The sequence below is a fragment of the Culex pipiens genome, chromosome 2, assembly GCF_016801865.2.
Source record: "Culex pipiens pallens isolate TS chromosome 2, TS_CPP_V2, whole genome shotgun sequence".
NCBI lineage: Eukaryota > Metazoa > Arthropoda > Insecta > Diptera > Culicidae > Culex > Culex pipiens.
In genome coordinates, this window is record NC_068938.1 from 190,200,465 (window position 1) to 190,224,060 (window position 23,596).

General features: G+C 36.9%; 1 protein-coding gene and 1 non-coding gene across 2 annotated transcripts; one reads left to right on the forward strand and one right to left on the reverse strand.

Annotated features, from left to right (window-relative positions):
• Positions 1-175: 175 nt before the first annotated feature.
• Positions 176-15,320, reverse strand: LOC120422936 (zinc transporter ZIP10). Its single transcript, XM_039586515.2, has 6 exons — positions 14,477-15,320; positions 4,811-5,297; positions 1,414-1,776; positions 1,197-1,351; positions 526-1,138; positions 176-466 (listed from the first exon to the last, which is right to left on the reverse strand). The coding sequence occupies exons 1-6, from the start codon at positions 14,693-14,695 to the stop codon at positions 201-203; spliced, it is 2,103 nt and encodes a 700-aa protein (XP_039442449.1). The 5' UTR covers positions 14,696-15,320; the 3' UTR covers positions 176-200.
• A 5,843-nt stretch (positions 15,321-21,163) lies between these two features.
• Positions 21,164-21,235, forward strand: Trnam-cau (transfer RNA methionine (anticodon CAU)). The gene has a single exon. It is a non-coding gene; the product is annotated as a tRNA-Met (tRNA).
• The last annotated feature ends 2,361 nt before the right edge of the window (positions 21,236-23,596 follow it).

The window sequence follows — 23,596 nt, forward strand, 5'->3', positions numbered from 1 at the left end:
TTGAAAACATTTAACATTGAAAATCGGACCATTCGTTGCTGAGATATCGACATTAGAAAATGGTGGGTTGTTTGCGCATAAGAAATCAAAATTATTCCTATGGTATTAAACTCAACCATAAATGTAATAAGCTAATAGCATGTAATGGACTTCTCTGACAAATAAAAAAAAAAGATTTTGTTAAAATTAGTCAACATAATTTATTCAAACAGCACCCGCAAGTGATCCTCGTTCAGCGCAATCACCAGCATAATCATCCCACCCAGGAAGATCCCCGCGATCTGGGACCAAATGAGGCGCAACTTTTTGCACCGCTGACCCTCCACCGCCGGATCGTGCAGATCTCGGTTCATCTCCGGCACAAGATCGGCCAGCGCAATGTACAGGAACGTGCCGGCCGTCCCCGCGTAGATCCACCGGACGACCGACTCGTGCAGCCCGGTCACCAGCAGTCCGATGAACATGCCTGAAACGAGTTGGAGGTTAGTTGGGAATGTTTGTAAGGTTGAAGGTCTTCGATCGTACCGGCAAAACTAAGAATCGAGGACACGATATTGAGGAACATGGCCCGTTTTATGCTAACTCCGGTCTGCAGGAGTAGCGCGAAATCTCCCAGCTCGTGAGGTAGCTCGTGGCACAAGATGGCCAGCGAGGTGGCCATTCCCGTAACCGGGTCTGCCGCGAACGCCGCCCCAATGGCCAACCCATCGGTCACGTTGTGCAGCCCATCGCCGAGGATCACCATGAACGCCACCGGACTCAGCGGCTGCTGCTCGACCTGCTTCTTCTCCAGCATCGTGTTGAGTTCCTTCTTCCGACTGTCCTGCAGGTCCAGCTCGATGTCGTCGGTCACGTTGGTGTTGCGTCGGACCTGATGCAGGTCTGAAGGTGTGGGTTCTGGAGCTGGGGCCACCTTGGCCCGACCATGCGCATGGCCGTGGTGACCTCCTCCGTGACCTTCGACTGATCGCAGCAAGGGCAGCACCGTTTCCAGGGTGTACATGAAGAGGGCACTCAGGAAGGCACAGCAGCACAGCCAGACGGGCTCATCGCTGTGGGAGTGGCCGTGATCGTCACCGGAAGGTTGGTGAGGATCTTCTGGATCGCCGTGAGTTATGAGGGCGTGGGGTAGAAGGTGCTGAAACAGTAGACATCTTGATCAACCTGCCAAGAAATCGAATTTACAGCGAACTCACCATCAGGGCATCTCCACACAAGGTTCCAACGGCGAGAGCTACCAGGAATCTCAAAATCTCATCGTACGCAACCGACTTGGCAAGGGGAACCATCGCGACGCCAGCCAGCCCACAAATGGAGATGATCGTGACGCAGATCACGGCGTAGATCCATGCTGCAACAATAAACCATGTTCATTTATCCCAAATTCAACAAAAAAAAAATCTCAAACCTTACCATGCCCAAACAACTTCTTCTCGATCATCGGTTGATCCCTCAGCTTTTGGTGGCACGCTCGCTGGTCAATCTGGGCCAACAGTGCCGGACACAGGTCTTTGAACGTCGCCGGGGTGATCTTGATCCTCGCAGCGATAATCTCCTCAACCTCGTGGTCCCACTCCTCATCCTGCCCGTCCTCCTCCCCCTCCTGATGGTTATGGTGGTGGGCGTGGGGCAGCGATCGTCGGCGACGACGTTGCAAGTGGTGCCTCAACTCTTGGCCAAAGTTGAAGTTTTCACGCAGCATTCCCTCAAAGTTGCTCGGTTCCTCCAGCACCAGGTGGACCATGGACATTGGCGAGAGGCAGGATTTTCGGTGATCTGTGAGGGGGGAGGAAATAAATTAGAAACTTTGTTGCAAAGCTGGCTCGTACAACGAGAAAAATCTGTCATGATTTCTTCACAATTGCGCGTTTGAAACAATGTTTGAACAAGGTGGTGTGCTTATCTCGGGGAAGAAAACATATGCCGCAATAAACATATAAAATGAGATGACAATGGCATGCATCCGTGATGCATCTTTCACTGTTTGTTATATTATAAATAAGAGTAGAGTTCATAGTATAATATTTGGCAAAAAAAAAATAACAGTAGGCCTGGCATGGTATAGAATATCAACATTTCAATGCCTTTTTTCATGCCTTTTTTATGAATGATTTCTGAGAGGTTGTCGTAGTAAAAACCCTCGTGTTAAATACAGAGTTCAGTGTCAGTTGTGGAATATTAATTCCGTTATTTTTTTGGTTGTATATTTTTTTCTATTTTTGATTATGAGAATACAGTCTAAACTCGATTATCCGAAGGCCTCAGAAAAACTACCCCTGATCGCATAAATGTCCCATATGCGTTGACATCGAATTTTAGCAATTGATGCAGATTGGCTCAAAATAACTCTTTTGTTTGATGCTTTCCAGGTTACTACCATCCACTGAACTAGGGGAAATATACCCTTTCTAATCAAACACCTATCTTCGTCATATGCAGAGTTTGATGCTCGATTAAAGCTCCAAAAATACTTTTCAGGCTATAAACTTACCAGCAACAGCACCGCCTAGAGTAAGCACGCAAATTTATGCCACTTACTGGCCTAAAAGATCAAATTTAATGCACTTTTGATCATAATTTCTATTTTGCGAGACCATTTCTCATCATTTTGGTGGCACACACATCCACACGCAAGATCAGAGCTTAACGAAAGTCGCCATCAATATCTTTTCACCTGCGCTAACGATTTCAAAGCGCTTAAGATATAAAATTGCTTTCAACTACCGGCAACATGTTCTTTTGACCATTACTTAGTCGCTCACTTGAAAAATAATCCCGAAAAATGTAAATAATTAGCAAGCACCAACAAAAAAACAAACGCGCTAAGTCTTTTGACGTTTCAATTTTGAATACCGATTCTAATCGAAGGCTGAAGAAAACCGAGCGAGAAGCGAAGGCAAATAAAGAACAAAGGGTGGCCACCAACACCACCAACATGCTGGTGCAGCGCCTGTTGGAGTGAGCAAGTGCTGCCAGGAAACTTTCGCTATAAATGTGCTATAAATGCTATAATAAATGAGTGTTCGCTTAAAATTTCATCAATTTTGGCAGCACTAAGCAGACTTAAAAGAGCGCTGGCAGAAAAAAAAACTAAGCTGAAAATAGAAAAATGGGCGTGGCCCGATGGACTCGACTGATTAGAATGCATTTTTGAAATATTTTTTTAAATGCTTGTAAAAGGAATAGCATAACCTTTAATAAAAGTGAAAATAAACAGAAATGTTCTCAAAAAGTTGATCTACTCGTTGGTGTACTTGGTTTTAGTGAATTTCTAGGAACAATCCAGATTATCCAGCATCATTCAAACACGGCCTTTCAAATTTCCTATCCAGGTTTTTAAGCGAAGATGGCGTTCAAATGGTGAACATCCGAAATGTCAAAATCACGCAGTAGCACCAACATTATAAAACAAATGTGGCTGACGCCATGGCACACTTTTTTTCGGAATATTGGTACCACTGCGTGATTTTGACATTTCGGACGTTCACCATTCAAACGCCATCTTCGCTTAAAAACCTGGATAAGTTTGTCTCTGACCACTTTTTGATACAACGCAACGGCTTCCAGATAGGTATAAAGTATTTGAATACATTCCGAATTACAACAATATTGAAAACACTTACGCCCATCTAAAATGTCATTATCTATGACTGGCTCCATATACACAAAAATGGCTTACCTAAGCGTAAGATAACATGTCTACAAAATTTTTCATTGAAATCGGAGAGGGTCCGGTACAACCGATTCCCTACTTGACATGGAATTGCTCCAAATTGATTAAACGCTGTACTAAATAATAAGTCCTTTACATATCATCGTTGATCGAAAGGCACGCGGGCGGTTGGGTCGTCGAGCTAATTGTTTTTGATCAGACCAGAAAGACCATCTCTACCATTTTTGAACTGCAGGCTTCTTGGAACCGAGCCACGTAGCCTGTTGCCTCGTGAGCGGTAGATCGGGGTTAAAATCCCGACTCGGATTGACACAACTGGTGATCTTTTCCCTTCTGGATTCGATTGCTTAGCAAAAGGGTTTTACTATCAAACCATGCTTTTTATCCTCTCGTATACCGATGCCCAGTTCTGGGTGTAGAAAATTGCTCGAATGTGTTTTAACATTTTAGGAAAAAATTCAAAGGATTTTTTTTAAAATTTAAATGACTTTTTTTATGTTGATCAACGATAGCTAATTTTGCTGATTTAAACAATAAATTCAGAAAAATAGCAGCACTCAATCTGGCCTAAGAAAATCCCTATCTCACATTCTCACCTTCCAAAGAGAACCCACATTAGCATACCGTCACTAGCCATACATCGTCAGCGTCACGCCAATTTATGCGCCACGCGAAAATTAGTGCCATTTATGATAGCAATCAGTCTCAACCATGGGCCACAGCTCAGTGTCTACCGCGTTGCCAGCAGGTTCTCTGATTTGCACTTTTGAATGATGCATCATTTCAATTCAACGCGGCGATGATGATCAGGTAGCTGCTTTTGTTCCGATCCGATCCCCCATCTGGCCGGTCACCGTATTCAGGGCACGTTTCCAGCCAAAGTGCATTATGGGCGTTTAGTGAATGCGTCTACTTTAAGGTAGTTCAGGCGGTACATTGTCTATCTAGAATCTGGTTTAGTGTGCCAAATTGGATCGTTGTCCCCTTAACTGTGGACTAAGTCAAGAACGCGTAATATCCGCAGCACGACGGTCAACCTTAATTCCTGCCTCGTGCCCACACTAACCTAATTACCGCGAGTTGTTTACTTTATCTTAGAGTAACTATTTAGTTCAGCAGAACTGAGACGAATCTTACCGTCACGTCTCGGATGACGATGCTGAGGATCGTGAATATCTTTGAAGATAATTTCCTGCCATATCTCATTGTGCCACTTGAGCGTTTTATCTTCATCATCAGCTTGCTGCTGCTCAGTTTTATTGCCGCCCTGGACCTTCTCCGTGGACGGTGACACCACCTCGTTCAGCTCCCGGATCCAGTCGGACCCGTTGATGATCGCCTCGTGACCCTGCTGCTGCTCCCTCCGATTCCGAAGTGTCCCTTCCTCCGGCGCAGCCGTACTACCCTGCTGCACCGTACTGTACTGGGGTCGTCCGTGGTCGTCGATCCCGTTGAACGCAACGGTGACCTTCGCGTCCACCTCATGATCATCTTCCGGGGTCGTGAAGGGATCCTTCAGAAGATCGTCCGTGCGGAATCCTTCCGGGCGATGTTCGTCCAGCGTGTGGGACGGGGTGAAATCCAACCCGCCCAGACCCAGACTGTGCATCAGGTGTTCCAGGCCCTGGAAACGAAGAGGATGCAAAAGAGAAAGAGAGCGAGAGATTGATAAGTCTGATTGCTCACTTTGTCACGTACTCGCGACGGGATGACGACGGGGAGGGCTTTGAAGAAGGATAAGGATTCTGTTTAGCGTGCACACGCACAGTTCGAGTGATAGCTGAGATTGCGCATCCATTGTCTCTACCCGCCGCAGAGAGTGGGGGAGATTTACGTGATGGGCTTACGGTGCAATGTCAGTGACCCTGCGTAATCTACGGAGTAAATTGGACTTAGTCATCGAATAATGACGTCAGGAAGAATGGATTTCCTTTTCATTTTTGACTTTCTACTGATAAGAGTTTAGAAATTGGACTGATTGGATAGATGTTTTCATTGCTTCTCATTGAATTTTCATAAAAATCCAATGCTCAAAAAATACCGCCTTTGGCAATTAAAAAAGTATATTTTGCGAACCACTGTTATTTCGAAAACAGGTAAATTCATTTTTTCATTGTTTTGGTACTTTATGATGCTTCTTATCTTATCTTAAAATGTTATCCTAGTCACTTTGTTGATTCAAAAGATCAAAACATGAATAAAACAGCACGCAATAATCCGGAGAATAAGGAAGACGTTTATTATGAATACATTGAAACAATATTTGAACAAGCTCTGTTTTTACTTCTACTGTACAATGTACAAAACTAAAAATAAATTAAGCGAATTTTGTAATATATAACCACATTGAAAACAGTTCAATCTCTCTGTGTCGATATCGGAGGGATAGTCTTAAAGAACGAACTTTGCTGTTTGAAGGGACGAGGAATCCATAAAAAAGAAATGAATGTCGAGAAATCAACCGGATCCTCAAATGGCTTTCGCTTCAAAGAAATTTGTTAAATAATTAAACAACCTAAAGGCATGAAATTAAGAACTTCCAGGACTTCTGAACTTTTGACATCCACGATACAGGTTTTCAACTTCCTTTTAATCAAAGAAGGCATTTTGCATCCATACAATATTGACAGCTGATCTTACAAAAATGGTATGTGTCGAGAATCTGAATCTCGAAAAGGGAGTTTATGATCGATTTATTTTTGTGCAAATATGATAAGGACAATTCAGAAAAAAAGATACACTCTAAAAAAGTTATTTAAAAAAATCGGAAGAAGTAACTCACTCAAAGAATCCGATGAAAATATTTCTAAAATTATACCGCCTCCCCTCTTTTTGGTATTGACTTGAAAAAACTGGGAACTAAAAATGTATTTTTCAAAAACTTTTAAATTTCAATGACGTGCAATTAACTACATTGATGATCATGTTAGGTATGATTGAACCAGATAAAAATATTTTTATTTTGTTGTTATTTTTCGAAAATAGTTTTTTTCGCTATAATTATTTTTTTGAAAACTTTTGATTGTAAGACAACTGTACTTGAGAATTATGCATTTTACAACATTAACACACATTTTTGCCCTGCATGTGGTCAATTGTAGTGTTAATCAAAGGTAAAAATAACTTAAATTTTGTTTATTAAACAGTTTCAATGAATGACAATATGTGTTTTTTTTCGATGCCGAGAAAAATCTATGAATTGAAATTGAGAAAACTAAAACTGTTTAAGTGTTTTCCGAATCCCGAGCAGACGGAAATAACTTGGGGATAACATTTTTTGATATTTCAAAATACTGGGCCAATAACATTTTATGTTATTAATAACAAGATTTGTTATTCGTCGTTATGATTTTTTTGTTATTGGATTGTTATTGTAATAACAGACTAATAACATTTTAAGTTATTCTTCGAACAAATCTTTGTTATTATTTTTTGTTATTTTAACAACTAATCCGATCATCCCAATAACAGTTGGAGGTATTCTTCCATAACAAAAAATGTTATTCCCAAGTTGTTTTGACTTTCAATAAATATCAGACCAATAACAAACTTTGTTATGATTGATTGATTGATTGATTGTTTTTATTTGACAGAAAAAGCCAGCAAAGTGCTGACTGAAAAAACTGTTTCTTTTCAATGTGCAATACAAATTAAGTAGATTACATGTCATTGAAAATTAAATAAAAATGTAACGACAAAGTTGATGCGGCTGGCTCCAGAACTCCATCGGCGTAGACCTTTTAAGGAGTTCGGTTTCTGGCGATTAGCGGCTGAAAATAAATAAAAGAAAACTACCAAGATAAATGTGTTCAAGATGGATACAAATACAAACGAGGGAATGAATCGGAGAATTAACTAACAAAATAATTAAGCGAAAATATTAACGGACTTTAGAAGTTTTTCTATGATGTCAGGTCGGGACAAACACTGCTTTAGTTGATTTTTGAAGATATTTAAGGATGAACTTTTACCAAATCTATTGTTAAAATAATTATAAAGCTGAGCTCCATTGAAATTTATACTGCGCTCACCAGGTACTGTGGTTACGTTAGGACGATTCAACAGATCGTGATATCTTGTACCATATTGATGGTTAGAACGAACAAATTTAGTATTACTATGGGTTTTATTATTTAAGCAAAGGTAAATGAAACTACAAACTTGAAACACATATATTCCCCTGACAGGTAAAATATTATTCTTTACATACAAATCGACTGTGTGACTACGAATAGGAAGATTTAAGATGATTTTTAGGATTCTATTTTGAGCTACTTGAAGTTTATTGATAAGAAGACCACATGCATTACCCCAAACAGCTGTTACATAGGAAAGTATAGAATGAAATAGAGAATGATAGATGAGAAAAAGAACTTTTTGAGGAAGCTTGTGCTTTATTTTAAAGATGATACCAGTGATTTTATGAAGTTTTAGTATAAGAGCGTTGATATGTGCTGACCAATTAAGACGATTATCTAGAATGATACCTAAATATTTAGTGTCTGAGACTACTTCTAAATCTGGAAATTTACTTGTGGTGAGAGATAAACTATTGGGTATTGAACGTGAAGAATTTTTTATATTTATAATGTTCGTTTTGTTAATATTCAATGTTAATTTATTCAATCTAAAGTATTCGATTACTATTGTTAGATCGTCTCGCAAATTAAGATCATTCATGTTAGTAGACTTGTTATTATAAAAGAGAGAAGAATCATCTGCAAAGAGCCTCAAGTCCCCTTTAAGAGGAAGTAACGAAAAATCATTTAAGTATATAATAAAAAACAATGGACCAAGCACAGAGCCTTGAGGTACTCCCACGTTTACTAAAGTTAGCAAGCTATGTATTCCATCAATACAAACAAACTGAGCACGATTAGAAAGATAACTAGTAAATAAATCCAAAGCAATACCACGAACGCCAGCATATCTAAGTTTATCTATTAATATTTTTCGATCAACTGTATCAAATGCTTTCGATAAATCTAAAAATAAACCAAGAACGTCATCGCGATTATCTAAGTTAAGTTGAATCTTATTTACGAGGTCAATAACAGCATTCGATGTAGATGATTTTTCCCGAAAACCATATTGTTGGGGACAGAGAAAATTATTACTATTTAGAAAAATGGTTAAGCGATTGAATAGAATTTTTTCAAATATCTTATTGAGGACAGACAAAACAGAGATGGGCCTATAATTGTTAAATAATGAAGGGGAACCTGCTTTAAAAACTGGGGTTACCCTAGCTATTTTTAATTTATCAGGATAAATGCCTTGAGACATACACAAATTGAAAATATTAGAAAGAATAGGGGAAACTACATGACTTAACTTTTTAAGAAGGAAAGCACTAATTTTATCGAAGCCACTAGCAGTATTGTTACTAAACGAATTAATTAGATTTTCAATTTCAGTTTCATTAGTAGGATTTAGGAAAAAAGTTCTTTGACTTCGTTTCAACGTTTCAAATTTGTTTATATCATCATTCGGGTTAATTACAATTTTCTGAGCCATTTGTTCTCCAATTGAAGTGAAATAATTATTGAATTCGTTCACGATTTCTTGTTTTTCTGATATTTTTACTTGTTGGCCAGAAGGAAGAGTTTGGGTCATTTCAGATGGTGAGTTGAATTTTTTATTACGCCCTAAGACATTATTAATATTATTCCAAATTTCTTTTGTGTTCTTGGCATTTGCAAATTTGTTAATGTAGTACTTTTTGTTCAATGTGTCGTTATAATTTTGAATTCTTTCAGTTAGATTCTGTATTTTTATGTCAATATTATCAGTATTTTTACCTAGTGAAACAAACTTCTTTCTTTTTTTTCTTAGATTTTTCGATGAATTCAGCAAAGTTTTTAAACCATCAGTCATCCAAGGACAGATTTCTGATGGTTTTGACTTTAGTTCGATTTGTGTCGTGCATTCTGTTAAAGTTCTGTTAAGAGTCGAAAGGAAATAATTGTAAAATTCATTAGGATCATCATAATTGCCCATGTAGGTTGGATTAAATCGTAGTTCAAGAAGTTGCTCTAATCTACAATAATTGATGTGTTGTTTAAATTTAGGTGTGTTTGGTAATAAATGAGGAGAAAATGGAACTAAAGTAACAATAAAATTATGATCACTGTCAGGATTATGGATGGTATCATTAATGATTGAAAAATGTTCAGTATAATTAAATGCTACATGATCAATAATTGAGTTACTGGATGGTCTAGTTATGTTTGTGTTAGTTATCGAAAAACCGAATGATGATAAGATATTTAAATAATCGTTTAATTTAGTAGAAGAGGATTTAGTATCTATGTTTATGTCGCCTACGAGTATGTGTAAGGAGTTACTTGAAGATAATGTACTTTCTAAATGGTTGAAAAAATCAGTTAAAATACTATCATCTGGTGGCCTATAATAAGAAGAAACAAGAAGAGATTTATCGTTATCACTAAAAATTTTAATTTGAATGAAATTTATCGAGTTATTTGCAGAGACTATTTCTGAACTATTGATAATTGAAAAGTTGAGTTTTTTAAGCACAAACACAGCTAGACCGCCCCCTCTACCATCTTTACGACAAGAAAAAGTTGATTCGTAACCATCAATATCGTATAGTTGAACTAAATCAACGGAAACCCATGTTTCACTCACAACAAGCACATCTGGTTTACGTGGCAACTTGTGAAGAGCAAATTTAAGCTTATCAAAACGGTTAATATTACTTATACTTCTAGCATTTACTTGAACAAAAAGAAAACCCGCAAAATCGGAAATGTCCCGATCATATCCGTCAACACTAGGAAACAAAAAATTAGATGACTCAAAATCCTGATCAATTAAGTTCTCAAAATCTTCCATAAATTACGAGCAGTTAATTTTCCGATTCAATTACCTCACTCAAGTCTGGGTGGCCGTTGTCCTCGCGCGTGCACAGGATGAACTCGATTTCATCGACGTCCTTCGAGTCACCCACACGGAACGGCTTCTTGGACTCCGGATGACTGATCCAGGTGGAACCTCTGTAGAACCACGGACGCTGCAGACCCAATTTCGTCAGATCCCAGGCCTTGTTGTGAAGCTGCAACTTCTCCGGCGTGAGGTGATCCTGCACAAGAATGAACTTGCTTTTGGATCGAACGTTCACGTCGCGCGGGGTCAGTGGCTTCTTGATTGACCGCACACACTTGATGAACCGGTTCTTGTCCTCAACGCGCCAAAACTTGACCAGAACAGCGTCCGTATGCTGATTCTTCTTGAACACCAGGGGGCGCACTTCCTTGACGTCTGGTGCTTCGAAACCAGTAGCCTTACAGACGTTCTGGAACACTTCCCGGTGTTGCTCCGGGCGTTCCAGCTTGAACCCTTTGATCAAGATCTCGTCCTGCAGCTGCGCCTGCTTGAGATCCGCGATCTCCTGCTTGAGGAGACGGTTCTCGGCGGTGACAGCGTCCACGCGATGGGAAAGCTTCAACAGGTTGCCCTGAAGGTCCTTGTTGAGTTTTTCCAACTCGTCGAGCTTGCACAGCTTTGCCGAAATCTCCTGCAGCTGCTGGGAGATGGCCTCCTGGTCGATTTGCGGCTTGCTGGTTTTTCCCGCCTTGCTGTTCACCGATCGTCTGCTCGTCATCCTAACCTCAAACTTGCCGCTGAGGACGTCGCAAAAAATGGGGATGTTTTTGTCCTGGTGGAACCGGTGTCGTTCAACCCCCACTTGTCCCGATCCGTAGATGACCTCCGACGGCCGGAAATATGAAAATAAAGGAGATAAAACGCGAAAAACGTTAATAAATTAACGATGCTTGAGGAGCAAAACAAAAGCTGACCTTTCCGTTGCAGTGTTGCCAGAATTATGTTATGAAACCCTTATGCAAAAATGGATTTTTCAAGAAGATTCCATAACACTTTCTGTTATTTTAACAATATTTGTTATTGAAATGGCATGAATTTTGTTATTACCGTCTGCCCGGGATAGTCTTTATGTTTTTGACTAAGCTCGGCGAACATTGATTTGATTTTTTTTTTAATTTTAAATCTAGTTGATAAAAATATTTTCTGAATTTCAAAATAATAAAGTTTCATAAAGTTTCTACCAATTTTAAATATACGAAATAAAATCCATTTCCGATTTCATGGAGAATTGCTCAGGCCGAAAACGGTAAAAAACAACTGCGATTTATGATTTTGTCATTTTATTGGGTAATAGTTACATTTAAGTGTGAACAACAAGTCAGAAAATAATAAAATTTACGGAAAGAAATTCAAAACTAGCTTTAACATGAAAACGGAACATTTTATCAAAAATAATCTAAAGTACCGTCATCAGGGGTCTATTGGTGAGATTGTGTCTAACAAAAATGCTGAAATTTGTATGACCCGGACTCACCCCCCACATTCAACGCCATCCTTGATGATGATACTTTTCAATTGAAATTTTAATTTTGTTTAAAAAATGATTTTCAATCATATTTTTCGTAAAGTAGCTAAAAGTGTCTCTTAAACCAGGTGTTGCACCATCACGCACTGGGTCTTTTTAAGTAGAGGAAATTCTCGTATGTTTGGCAGGTTAAGCACTCGCTCCTAATTCCATCCAATTTGCTGATTTTCACTATTTAAACAACTAATTTTGCAAAACTTTTGATAGAAACTTGCTTGCTCAATTCTCTTTGAGCAATTTATCACTCGATTTCAGTTGAAAACGCTTTTAATTAGCTTTAATTGAATGTCAAAGTTCTGACCTGCCAACATTAGAGGCACGCTGGAATTAGATGCCGTTCCCCTACCCTCAACACAATCAAAATATTTAAAAATTATAAAATAATAAAAGTTGTTGATAGTTAATCTAGCCATCAATATAAATAGGAAAAAAAACAAGATTATATTCGAAAAGTAACACTAATGTAATGATTTTAATCGTTCTACATTTGCGCTTCCAAATAAGTTATGTGCAAACAGTGTTGTCTTTCCCAGTTCGCCTCCTTTTTGATTTAAAAATTAGATAAATAGGGCCTTAAAGCCCCATGTAAATATTTATGTAGGGGAGAGTGGGGAGACTTGATCCCCTTTTTATGTATCGCACATAACTCTGTCAATTTCTCACAAAACTATGATCTTTTTGCGTGAATTGAAAGCTTAAACATTCAACTATGTTTGGCTAATAAGGGTATTTCATCAGATAAATTCTTCGAATCATGCCAAGCGTTTTAAACAAATATTTTAAACCGGCATTTTCAAAATGTTGGGGGTAATTTGATCCCCCTTACAACATTTTGAAGAAATCTTAAGCAAAATGTTTTTTACTCATCCAAACTTTTAATTTTCTATAAGTTACAGCAATTTAACATTAAACCTGTACGTTTGTGTTCAAAATATAACAAGTTTAGCATGCAAAATATTTAAAAACTTAAAATTTTCTTTTTTTAGACCAAATTTGAGCATACTTACAAAAGCTGGTAATTTTTGTTTACAAAACTTTTGATAAATGGTTCAAACTGCAGTAAGTTATGTACAACTATACTAAAGGAAACTATGTACGAAAACCCAGCCCAATTATTTAATCTTGAGGATTCCAGTGAATGTAAAAATGCAGAGATCAAGTCTCCCTAAACACACTTTTTTAAACAATTGATTGTAAAAATATTATGACGATAAATTTAAAGTCAAATGCGTAAGGGTTTTGGAGTTGATATGTTTATCAAACAATTCATGTATAAAAAATATTTTTTGAACAACTTTTGAGTGCTTTCTATACTTATCAAAACAAAGAAAAAAGATCTCTTGGAAGTTTTTTGCACACTTTTTAGAAAAATGTGTGTAACTCAATCTAAACATTTTTTATTTTTTTTTTCATTGTTTTCTACAATGAGTTTTAGTCAATTTCGCACAACTTTCTAGAACAAAGCTAATTGTTTTACCCACATGCTGACGAGATACAGGCTTGGGATCAAGTGTCCCCGGGGATCAAGTCTCCCCACTCTTCCCTACAATTGAACCAAACACGATTAAAAACCAATTCTGATCACTCTTTTCATATTATTGAAAAAAAAAACACAAACACAAAAGACAACATTTTTTTTATGGATCATTTATGGTCCCTTTGGAATGAGCAATCAAGTAGGACCTTTTCTGTCAAGAACGGTTGCGAAGTTTATTTATAATTTGATTTAAAAATCCATTTTAAGCCCTTTGCGGTCGTAAGAAGGGTCATTGTACTCAGAAAAATTAACTTTATCGTTGTGAACAATAATATCAGCAATTTAAGCTTAATTTTAAGACCAGCTCGTTCGTTCATGTAGAAGTATTAGGGTGTTTCAACCAAAACTAAAAGTTCTCAGATCACGGCAAACCGAGGTTCCCTTTGTAGAGGATACCCATAGGGACTCTCATGCCAAATATCAGCCCATTTGGTTGAGAATTGGACTGTCCCCAGCGAGTTGAAATTTACAAGGAAATTTCTATGGGATTTTTGTGCTTTTCGTTCAATCGATCCTACTAAAGAACCTGGAGCCAAGAGCCAATCGAGCGAAATCCATTGTCTTATGCTCGATTGGTACGTCCGTTTGACAGTTCTCGTGCTTCGATTGGTACTTTTGGTTTGAGATGGCCGTTCTCTAATAAGCTCCAGGCTCTCTAGAACCTACAGGTCAAGGGACAACATGGATTCACTCGGAATAAAGACAGGTGTTTAGGGCATACACTCAAGTTTCACAAACAAAAGTAATAAAATATAGGTACTTCCTGAACCAAGAAATATAAAAAAAAAATATAAAAAGACCTTTAGAGCGTGATGCTCAGCATGAAACCAACCTCAAACGATATCACTCCCTTGCTGCCATACTTGTTGAACAAATACTTCAGGAACTTATTCTCTGCAGCTGACCCTGCTCCTGCGCCAACCGATCCACCCGATACCGTCGTCGGATGCTCTCGGTGTTCTGCACTACCATCCACACCACTTCCGGCTACCATCACCAGCTGAACACAACTCAACGCTAGCAGCGCCCTCAACACTCTTCTCCGATTCATGGTTTTGTTGGTTGGTTTAGTCGTTTTTTATTCTAAGTAATTTTGGCAGTGGTTTCCTGACTTTGAACTTTTCAGTACGAAACACGGTGATTTCGCCAAACTACATCACAGAGAGTTTATTTTCTGGTGATTTCTGATGATAAATCTCTTCCTCAAGGTATACAACCAATTAACACCTTCGCGCCAGCGTAGTTTGCGTCGTATGCAGTTTCGAGCTTGATGTTATAAGTCTGTTATGTTACTCTCTGTTATGATTGCAAACACTTTTTTTCCAAAACACTACCGGTCACTGCATGCAATCAATGCTTCACATTACCATGTTGCTCAACCATGTCGTCGCACTGGAATGCTTTTATGTACGTACACTTTCATTGTGGAGTTGAGCTGAATCGCGGCGCGTTGAATCAACAACAACTGAGTTAATAAAAACCGGTAAAACACTAAAATAGAACACTTTTTTTCTCCAACCACGCGCCACCCTAAAATAACTTTTCAGTGTGACAGTTTTTCGCGACGATCACCCTTCCTCACGTGCGTTCCCACACTTGCGGTGATCCCTGTAGTACCCGACAACTGGCAGACCAGATGCTACCACTTTGACGCGACGATCGCTACTGACGGTGCCGTTGGACACCGGAGCCGTTGATATCCAAAAAAGCGCTCGACGGTCCGCACCTTGCGTCAACCCTAACGCAACGGTTTCTCCATTGTTTTTGCCCTGTTGGCTCTACACCATAAACTGAGGATCAACGAAGATCGCTTCAACCCAAAAGGGTCGACATTGGGGTCTTAAGTGAGGATCAACAAGCCACTTAAGCTTTGAGCTGAGTCACCTAAATTGCCCATAACTACAGGTAGGCCGAATAAAGCCACTTTCACCCTGGATGCGACAAGTGTGATCTCGTGATACCGGAACGGAACAGGACAGTCATCTCTGTGGACACAGAGCAGAGCATGAGGAAGAGAGCTAGCATTCGAGAGCTTAACAGAGATAATGATGGACTTGATGAGATAAAGAGGTATATGGGGAGAGGGAGAGATAGTGTGAGGGGATTATTCAAATTGACGTGGTGACCTGGAAGCTGCGTGCAGAGTGTGAGAGAGAGGACAGACAGGGTAGAGATATGAGAACTGAGGGTTGTTCTGCGATATGTGGAGAGGTAAAACATGTGTGAAACAAAGGGAAGAATAATAAACTTGGCGAGTCATGGTTGGCGAGAAAGATGGTAGAATAAGGGAGTTTAGTGGGTCACAACTATTTTTTGGAGAAATGTTTCTTCTTTGTTTTATTTTGATATATCGATGCTTGTGTGATATCTTGGTAACATGGTAATATTACATCTAGAAAGGGATACATCTTTTATGTCAGAAAATTTTTGTAATTTTGCCACTTTTCGCTTTTCAGTCTAAATTGAGGTAAAGTTGCTTCATAAAAGAGGTAACATTCAACCTTCCAAATTTACACAATTTTTTACTATGTAGATAGTAATTTTTCATTATGTTGATCTCAAGCAAAAGGTTACCTTTAGTACCGAATTTATACCCAAAATTTGATAATTTGTTTTTGACCAGAAATTTTCTAAAAATCATCACATTTTCAGCAAATTGACGTTGTTTTTAAATGTTTTATTGAATGCTTTTTTCCATCCTAAATTTTACCAATTCAATTTAAACAATTTTGTTACACTATTTGAACAAAAAAGTACTTAAATTTCATTAAAAACCTTGTATTTCCTTAATTTTTTTTGTTAAAATGGGTAAAACATTTTATTTAAAGGTGGGCAAATGGTTTATGGTTTATGGTTTTTATAGCACTTTCATAAGGCTGGTACAAATTCCACCCCCCGATAGTCAAACAATCCCGAACAGACGGTAATAACTAAATTCATGCCATTTCAATAACAAATACTGTTAAAATAACAAAAACTGTTATGGAATATTCTTACAAAATCCATTTTTGCATAAGAGTTCAATAACAGTTTATGTTATCATAACAAAATTTGTTATTGGGTTGATATTGGTTGAAAGCCAAAACAACTTTGGAATAACATTTTTTGTTATGGAAGAATACCGCCAACTGTTATTGGGATGATCGGATTAGTTGTTAAAATAACAAAAAATAATAACAAAAATTTGTTCGAAGAATAACTGAAAATGTTATTTGTCTGTTATTACAATAACAATCCAATAACAAAAAATAATAACGACGAATAACAATTCTTGTTATAAATAACATAAAATGTTATTGGCCTAGTATTTTCTAATATCAAAAAATGTTATTCCCAAGTTATTTCCGTCTGCTCGGGATCATAGAAAATCAATAGTCGTTTGCTTTTACCTTCATGTGGAAGCTTTTCTTAAGATCTTTCGATTGATGTATAGACCGGCTGCAGTTTTTTACGTTTTATATCAACTTTTTAATGAAAAACATTGACCCATGAAAACCACAAATTCGGAACACTTTTTTCTTACGGATGTAAACAAACTTTGGTTCTCTCCAGGAGTACATATTTTTAACAAAATAATGACTTCACACACTGAAATCAATGAAACTCAAGCTTAGTGATGTTTTATACATGGTCTGATGAATCTTTTTTGTGGAAATTTCAGTTAAATTCAGGTGTTACACAATTGTGGGAGGCACAACAACAACCCACAATTATGAAACAGGCAATTTGGAGGTAGTGTTTTGCTGCTCTGGATAAAATTGTCTTGAAATGAAGTTTTTGTCTAAAAAGTACTACTTTTACTAGTGAAATAGCCAGAGAATGTCCAAATAAAGGTCCTAAAAATAGTAGGGTCGACAGAAAAGCTGCATTTGGCATGCTATTGACAAATTATCTCAAAAGTGTTCCGAATATGTGGGTGTTCCGAATATGTGGGATGACTGATAAAATAAATGATAAGATTCGCTTGCAAGCCATAATCATGGCGGTATCTGTGTCAAGATTTGTACTCGAACATAAAATTTCGAATAATAAGACTTAAATCGAAAATAGCTACTAATTTTATGAAATTGCATTTATTTCCGCTAAAATCAAACAAATGCTTATATTTCATTTTTGCGAACTCTTTTTTGAATTTAACATTCTGATTTAATCGATAAAGTTTATAAATGCCAAAGTTTAGAGTAGTGCGGTGCCTGTGGGGATGCGAAGTCCTGTTTTTTCGTGTTATTTTCCATCTCTTTTGTGTCGCTGTTCGAGTGCATGGGGTGATTGGTCATTATAATTAAATAATGGCATCAGTAGTGCGGTGCCTGTGGGGACGCGAAGTCCTGTTTTTTCGTGTTATTTTCCATCTCTTTTGTGTCGCTGTTCGAGTGCAGAGTGCATAATTGGCAAAGGGAGCGCGTGGTCGTAAAAAATATTCGGAGTGAAAAGTGATTTTTTTTTGTGTGCCTTTTGTTTCGCATTTTTATCGTGTATTGTGTGCTGCGAGGAGAAGATTACCCTCTGAAAATGCAGCGTCATCAGTGCATAATTGGCAAAGGGAGCGCGTGGTCGTAAAAAATATGCGGAGTGAAAAGTGATTTCTTTTGTGATTTTCAAAGCCCTTCCTATATCATCGTTGATCGGAAGGCACGGCGTCGGGTGGATTGTGTTTAAATTTTTCGAATAAGGTTTAATTTTTTTTTTGCGGTGAAAAAGCCAATTCTATATAATGAACGAAAGACGCACTGACAATTTGGATCGTTGAGTTAATAGTGGAGCAAAATAACTGTGTGTGAGTGATTTTGTGTGTTAACCAGAAAGACCTTCCCATAGCATCGTTGCTCGGAAGGCTCGCCGACGGATCTGTTATGAAAGTCCTCCCCATAGCGTCGTAGCTCGGGAGGCATCGAAAAGCCAATACCTTATCCCACTAACCCAAAAAAAAAATTAATCACGTGATGCTTGAAGGAGATGCTGTGGATTCAACGGTCTCAAGCGGTATCAACAAGTATATAGCGAAAAACTATGTGCTTGATGAGTCTGCAACTTCAACTATCGGACTAACATTCCTCCCTTTCGTTGAACTGCAGGCTTCTTGGGAGGGCGCCGGTATTGACTAATAAAGTCGGGGTCTTCAGGGGTTAAACAGTGAACGGATGGTTGGCTCCCACTGATCATTTTTGATTCATTGTTTAACTTCAGCTGATCTGTCAATAACGGAGTAGCAGCTCATTGGCAGTCAACCATGCTCATGCTCATGCTCAAAGTTTATAAATGCCAAAGTTTAATCGGGTAAAAGGATTTTTCCCTAAAATCTCATGGGCTTTTAAGGCATCATTCCAGATCGGCCATTTAGCGACCATGTTTGTTTAAAAAAAAACATTCGAACCTTGATTCAGAATGGTTCAATTAATTTTTTTTCTTTGTGTTGTTTGTAGATGCATTTTACATGTAGTGATATTTTTTTAATTTCAATTTACTATTTCTGGACCCTGCATTCAGAACCAACATGGACAGTCATTGCCACAAGAGTGAAGGACACCTTCTACGACCGTGAATAGATTTTTCCAAGTTAAGCATATTGAAATGCTCAAATTTGTAGTTGGGTAATACTTCAAAAATCATACATCGTTACTATTGGACTAATCACAAACAAAACTAGTTAACTGAAAATAAGGTGGATTTGAAAACTTTTAAGTTGTGTTCAGATATTGCCATAAATGCTATTAAAAGTATTTTAATGAATATTGATGAGAAAGTTGCAATAAAACCCCATCGAAAAATGTCTATTTAGCTCTCAAAAAGTCGGGCAATAGCCGCTCTTTAACCTGTTTTTTATGTTAAAGTACTCGGAAAAGTACACCGTGGGACAAATTTGACAAATTCATTAGCAATGAAATATTTGAAATAACATGAAACAACACTGAAAAAGTTATTTTCGTACTACAATTTGTTGGGGATTCTATGAATTATATTAAAAAACTTCAAAAAAACTCAGGTGAAAAAAAAAACCATCTTGGAACGGTTCTTTAAATAAAATGATGATGATGATAAAATCTGCGGAAACAAAATTCACAAAACAAGGCAGTATGTGAAAAAGTGAGAGTGAGAGTTAAAATTAATTTATCGAAAAGTTATGGTCAATAGAGAACGTTAGTAATAATATGAAAGCTTGATTTTAAATTTAGTTGTGCTCCAAATATTAAAGAGGAAATGTGGAACAAAAAGTCGAATGGACAAAAGGTCATCGTAATGTTTTTGTGAGGTTTTATATTATTTCAAACATTAGCAATTCTTTTTCTATTTGAAAAAAAAAACAACTGAATCTTGATTGGCGTTATATTTATGTGAGTTCATATATTCTTAAAAAAATTGTGTAATGTAATAATTCTTTAAAAACAACTTATTTTTGATTGTCGTAAAAAATGATTTTTTTTACTCTTTCAAACAAAACCAGTTCTTTTTAAAAAGTTGTGCTTCTGAAATATTTTGTGATTTTTTCTTTCAATCTTAGAAAACAACTATTGTTGCTTGTTGTAATATTTTTGTGAGTTTTACCATTATTTAAAAACAAACAAGGTGGTTGGAATATTTAAGTATTTTTTCCCAATCTTTCAAACTAAAGCAGTTCCGAAAAGAGAACTTCTCCAATATTTGCAGGTTTACTATCCTTTTTTGAATCACTATATGATTTTTTTATAGCAAATCTGGCTTCTGAAGTATTTTATTATTCAAAGTTCTGTTAAAAGTTAAAAGTTTGTCAAAAATGTGTCCAAAACTCAGGGGAAATTTTTTATCATTTTTTTTAATGAAAATGGAAGTGAGAAGAAACGAAACCCGTTCAAAACACTTGTTGATACCGGTTTATCAATTCTGATGCATTAAGGCTCATTTAGAAAAACTTTGCTTGTGTTTTTTCTTTTTAAACTTTTGACCTTTTATCTTCGAGCTTATGTAAAATATGTATGAACTTTTCGAATAAGTGTGCACTTGCGCTTCTATTTTTATTGCTTTGTTTAAAAAAAACTGGGTTTAATGCAAAAATTAAAAAAAAAACTTCTCGGTCAGATTATGCAAAACCCATAAAAACATAAGCATATGCAAAAACGGTTATTTTTACCTTTAAAATAACAAGAAGACATGCCAAAATTATCGGAGCTGAACATAAGCAAAATTAATAAAAAAAAATATTCAGAACTTAAAAAAATGTATCCAATATTCAATTATCCTCGGATAATAAGTTCATCAAAACTAAAACCAAAAACATTTTTTTAAAAGCACACAAACAGTCGTAGAAAGTGAAAGCAATTTGTATCGTTTATGCCAATCCATTTGGACTCTGCAGAAGGTGCCGCAAACAATAAAAAGCTGCAATCCCAACCCAGTACAATGCAATGGTTTACCGATAAAAAAACACAGATCTTATTCCAATCACGTAACTACCGCGTTTCCTAAATCGAGCACCCAGCTGACTCATTTACACCACACATGCTTATTTTTGTCACTCAATCAGCTGGCAGTCTCATACCAACCAAGCAGAGTGGCGCAGTGGAAGCGTGCTGGGCCCATAACCCAGAGGTCCGTAGATCGAAACTACGCTCTGCTAACAAGTGGGAATTCTTTTTTATCAATACGAAATGCCACAGTGACTGTTTTTCTGAACCACATTTCCCCACCCCCTAATTGACCAATAAATCAACTGAACTGCAACTCTAAACCAGTCTCTGAACTTTGACTTGGTCTCTGGTCATCTGGGACAGCTTGGGGCACCGGCGGCGGAGGTTTATGTTTTGGACACAGTTTTGCGCTCTCGCTCGGCAATTTAGAGTGACGGCTGTTGATCTTGCGCGATTTGAGCAGAGTTGCAGCGGCTCCAGTTCGCCAGCTTGTTTGTTGATTCTGTTCAATTAGCCGTGATGACATAATTTGATTTCGCAGCATCCCTTCGCTCTTATGTTGACACGGGTAAGCGTTCTATCAGAAACAATGATTTTTTTTGAGAATATATTCAATATTTCAAAGGAGAGTTTGAACTATAATTTATACTTTTAAATGCTTTTGAATACAGAGAAACCTAACGCGGTGGCGTTACGCTTTTTGTTTCGTAGATTTCTCCTAAACCATACAATATTTTTGCAAGCTTCAAAAGGCGTTTTGTAGATTTGAACAAACCCTACAAATTGCTTTTAAATGATTGCAAAAATGTTGCGTCGTTCCAGAGAAATCTACAAATTAGAAAAACGTAACGCACCGCGTAAATATTCTCTGTATCATGAATATTATTGAAGCAAACTATTTGAAAAAATAGTAACGCCGTGTTGTTGTGGAAATGTGGTTTTAAAATAAAGTCTGTCTAAACCATTTAGTTACAATGCTATCTATTTTTTATAAAACCTTTTATTTAAGTTCCGAATCTAAATAATTTAACGGATCAGAGAGATTTTTTTGGTTTGGTTGATTGCCTTCTATTTTAAATATAGTTTAATGTTTTTAAACAAAACACTTCTAGATTTTTAAAAGCAAAGCAATTCTCAGAGATTTCGTTCATTCGATTTTTTGAATATTTTAATCTGGCTGAATTTTTTTTGGTGCCTTCGCACAAAATAAGCCATTTCGCATCATAAGTTTATCCTTGTAATTTTCTTTACAAATTTGGCAGCTGTCCATACAAAAATGATATATGAAAATAAAATATATAAAATCTTTATATTTTGCATTTACAAGACAGTGAAATTTTGTATCTTGAGAAGGGATTTTCTGATCAATTTGGTGTCTTCGGCAAGGGTTATGATAAGGATTTCTCTGAAAAAACAAGAACAAGGAAAAAATTCGGATTTTCCAATAAACTTTTTATCACTAAAAGTAAATTTCCCAAAATACGTTTTTTATATTCAGAATTTCGATTTTTTTTTAAATGTCACCTGATTATCTGATTATTATGAAACTTTAGCGAAATCTTCTGAAAAAATCTTCTAATTAAAAAGGTTTACAAATAGATAATTGGGTCCTGAAATGAGGCTTAAATTTGTGATATTACTGCTCACAACGATAATGCTTATTTTTCTTTTTATCAATTTAGAAAAGTTAACTCCGCGAACCTTCTTGACAGAAAAGGTCCTACTTGACATCTCGTTCCAAGGGGACCATAGTTGATCCATTGGAAAAATGTTGTCTTGTCATTTTTTTTTGCATTAAAATCAGAAATCAGTAATCAATAATCAGAAATGGTTTATAATCGTGTTTTTTACCGTTGTACATAAAAATTTACATAGGGCTTTAGGACCCAATTTTCCTAATTTCATAGTTTTGACCAAATTATATATTTTTTTGAAATGTCAGTTTTTTCTAAGAGAAAATTGTAGGAAATTCTTTCAGTTTAAATAAAAATCGGTGGTGTTTAACTTTCAAGAAGTACTTTAAAAGTGCAAAAAAAAACGTAAAGCAATAGAAAATTTATTCCTAAAAACAACTATAACTTAAAAACGGTACGTTTTATAATAAAAAATGTAATTTACATTTTGATTGCAAACTCGAGTTTGCTTTAAAACATTATTTTTAATAATTAGTTTTCCTATTTTAGATGTTTGGGATTTAATTTTTAGTGATAAAGAGTTAAACTCAAAAAACGGGTTTTCCGTGTACCTATTTTTTCCCCAAAAAATCGCAATCATAACCTACAATTTTGCCGAAGACACTTAATCTATCAGAAATTCCTTTCTTAAGGTATAGAATTTTCTACATTTACCCATCCATTTTGTATGACCAACCTCGAAAATTGAATAGAGCCTTGAATGAGAAAACTAATGATGCAATATGACTTCTTTTGACATGAAGAACGCACAATGTTTTATCCAATCAAAAAAAAAATAAAATTAAAAAATTGCAAAACAAAATTGCGAAATTTTAGAGAACTCTTCTACAGTAGTTGTTCGGTAACTGGGCTGCTTTTTAACTGGGCGTTCGATAA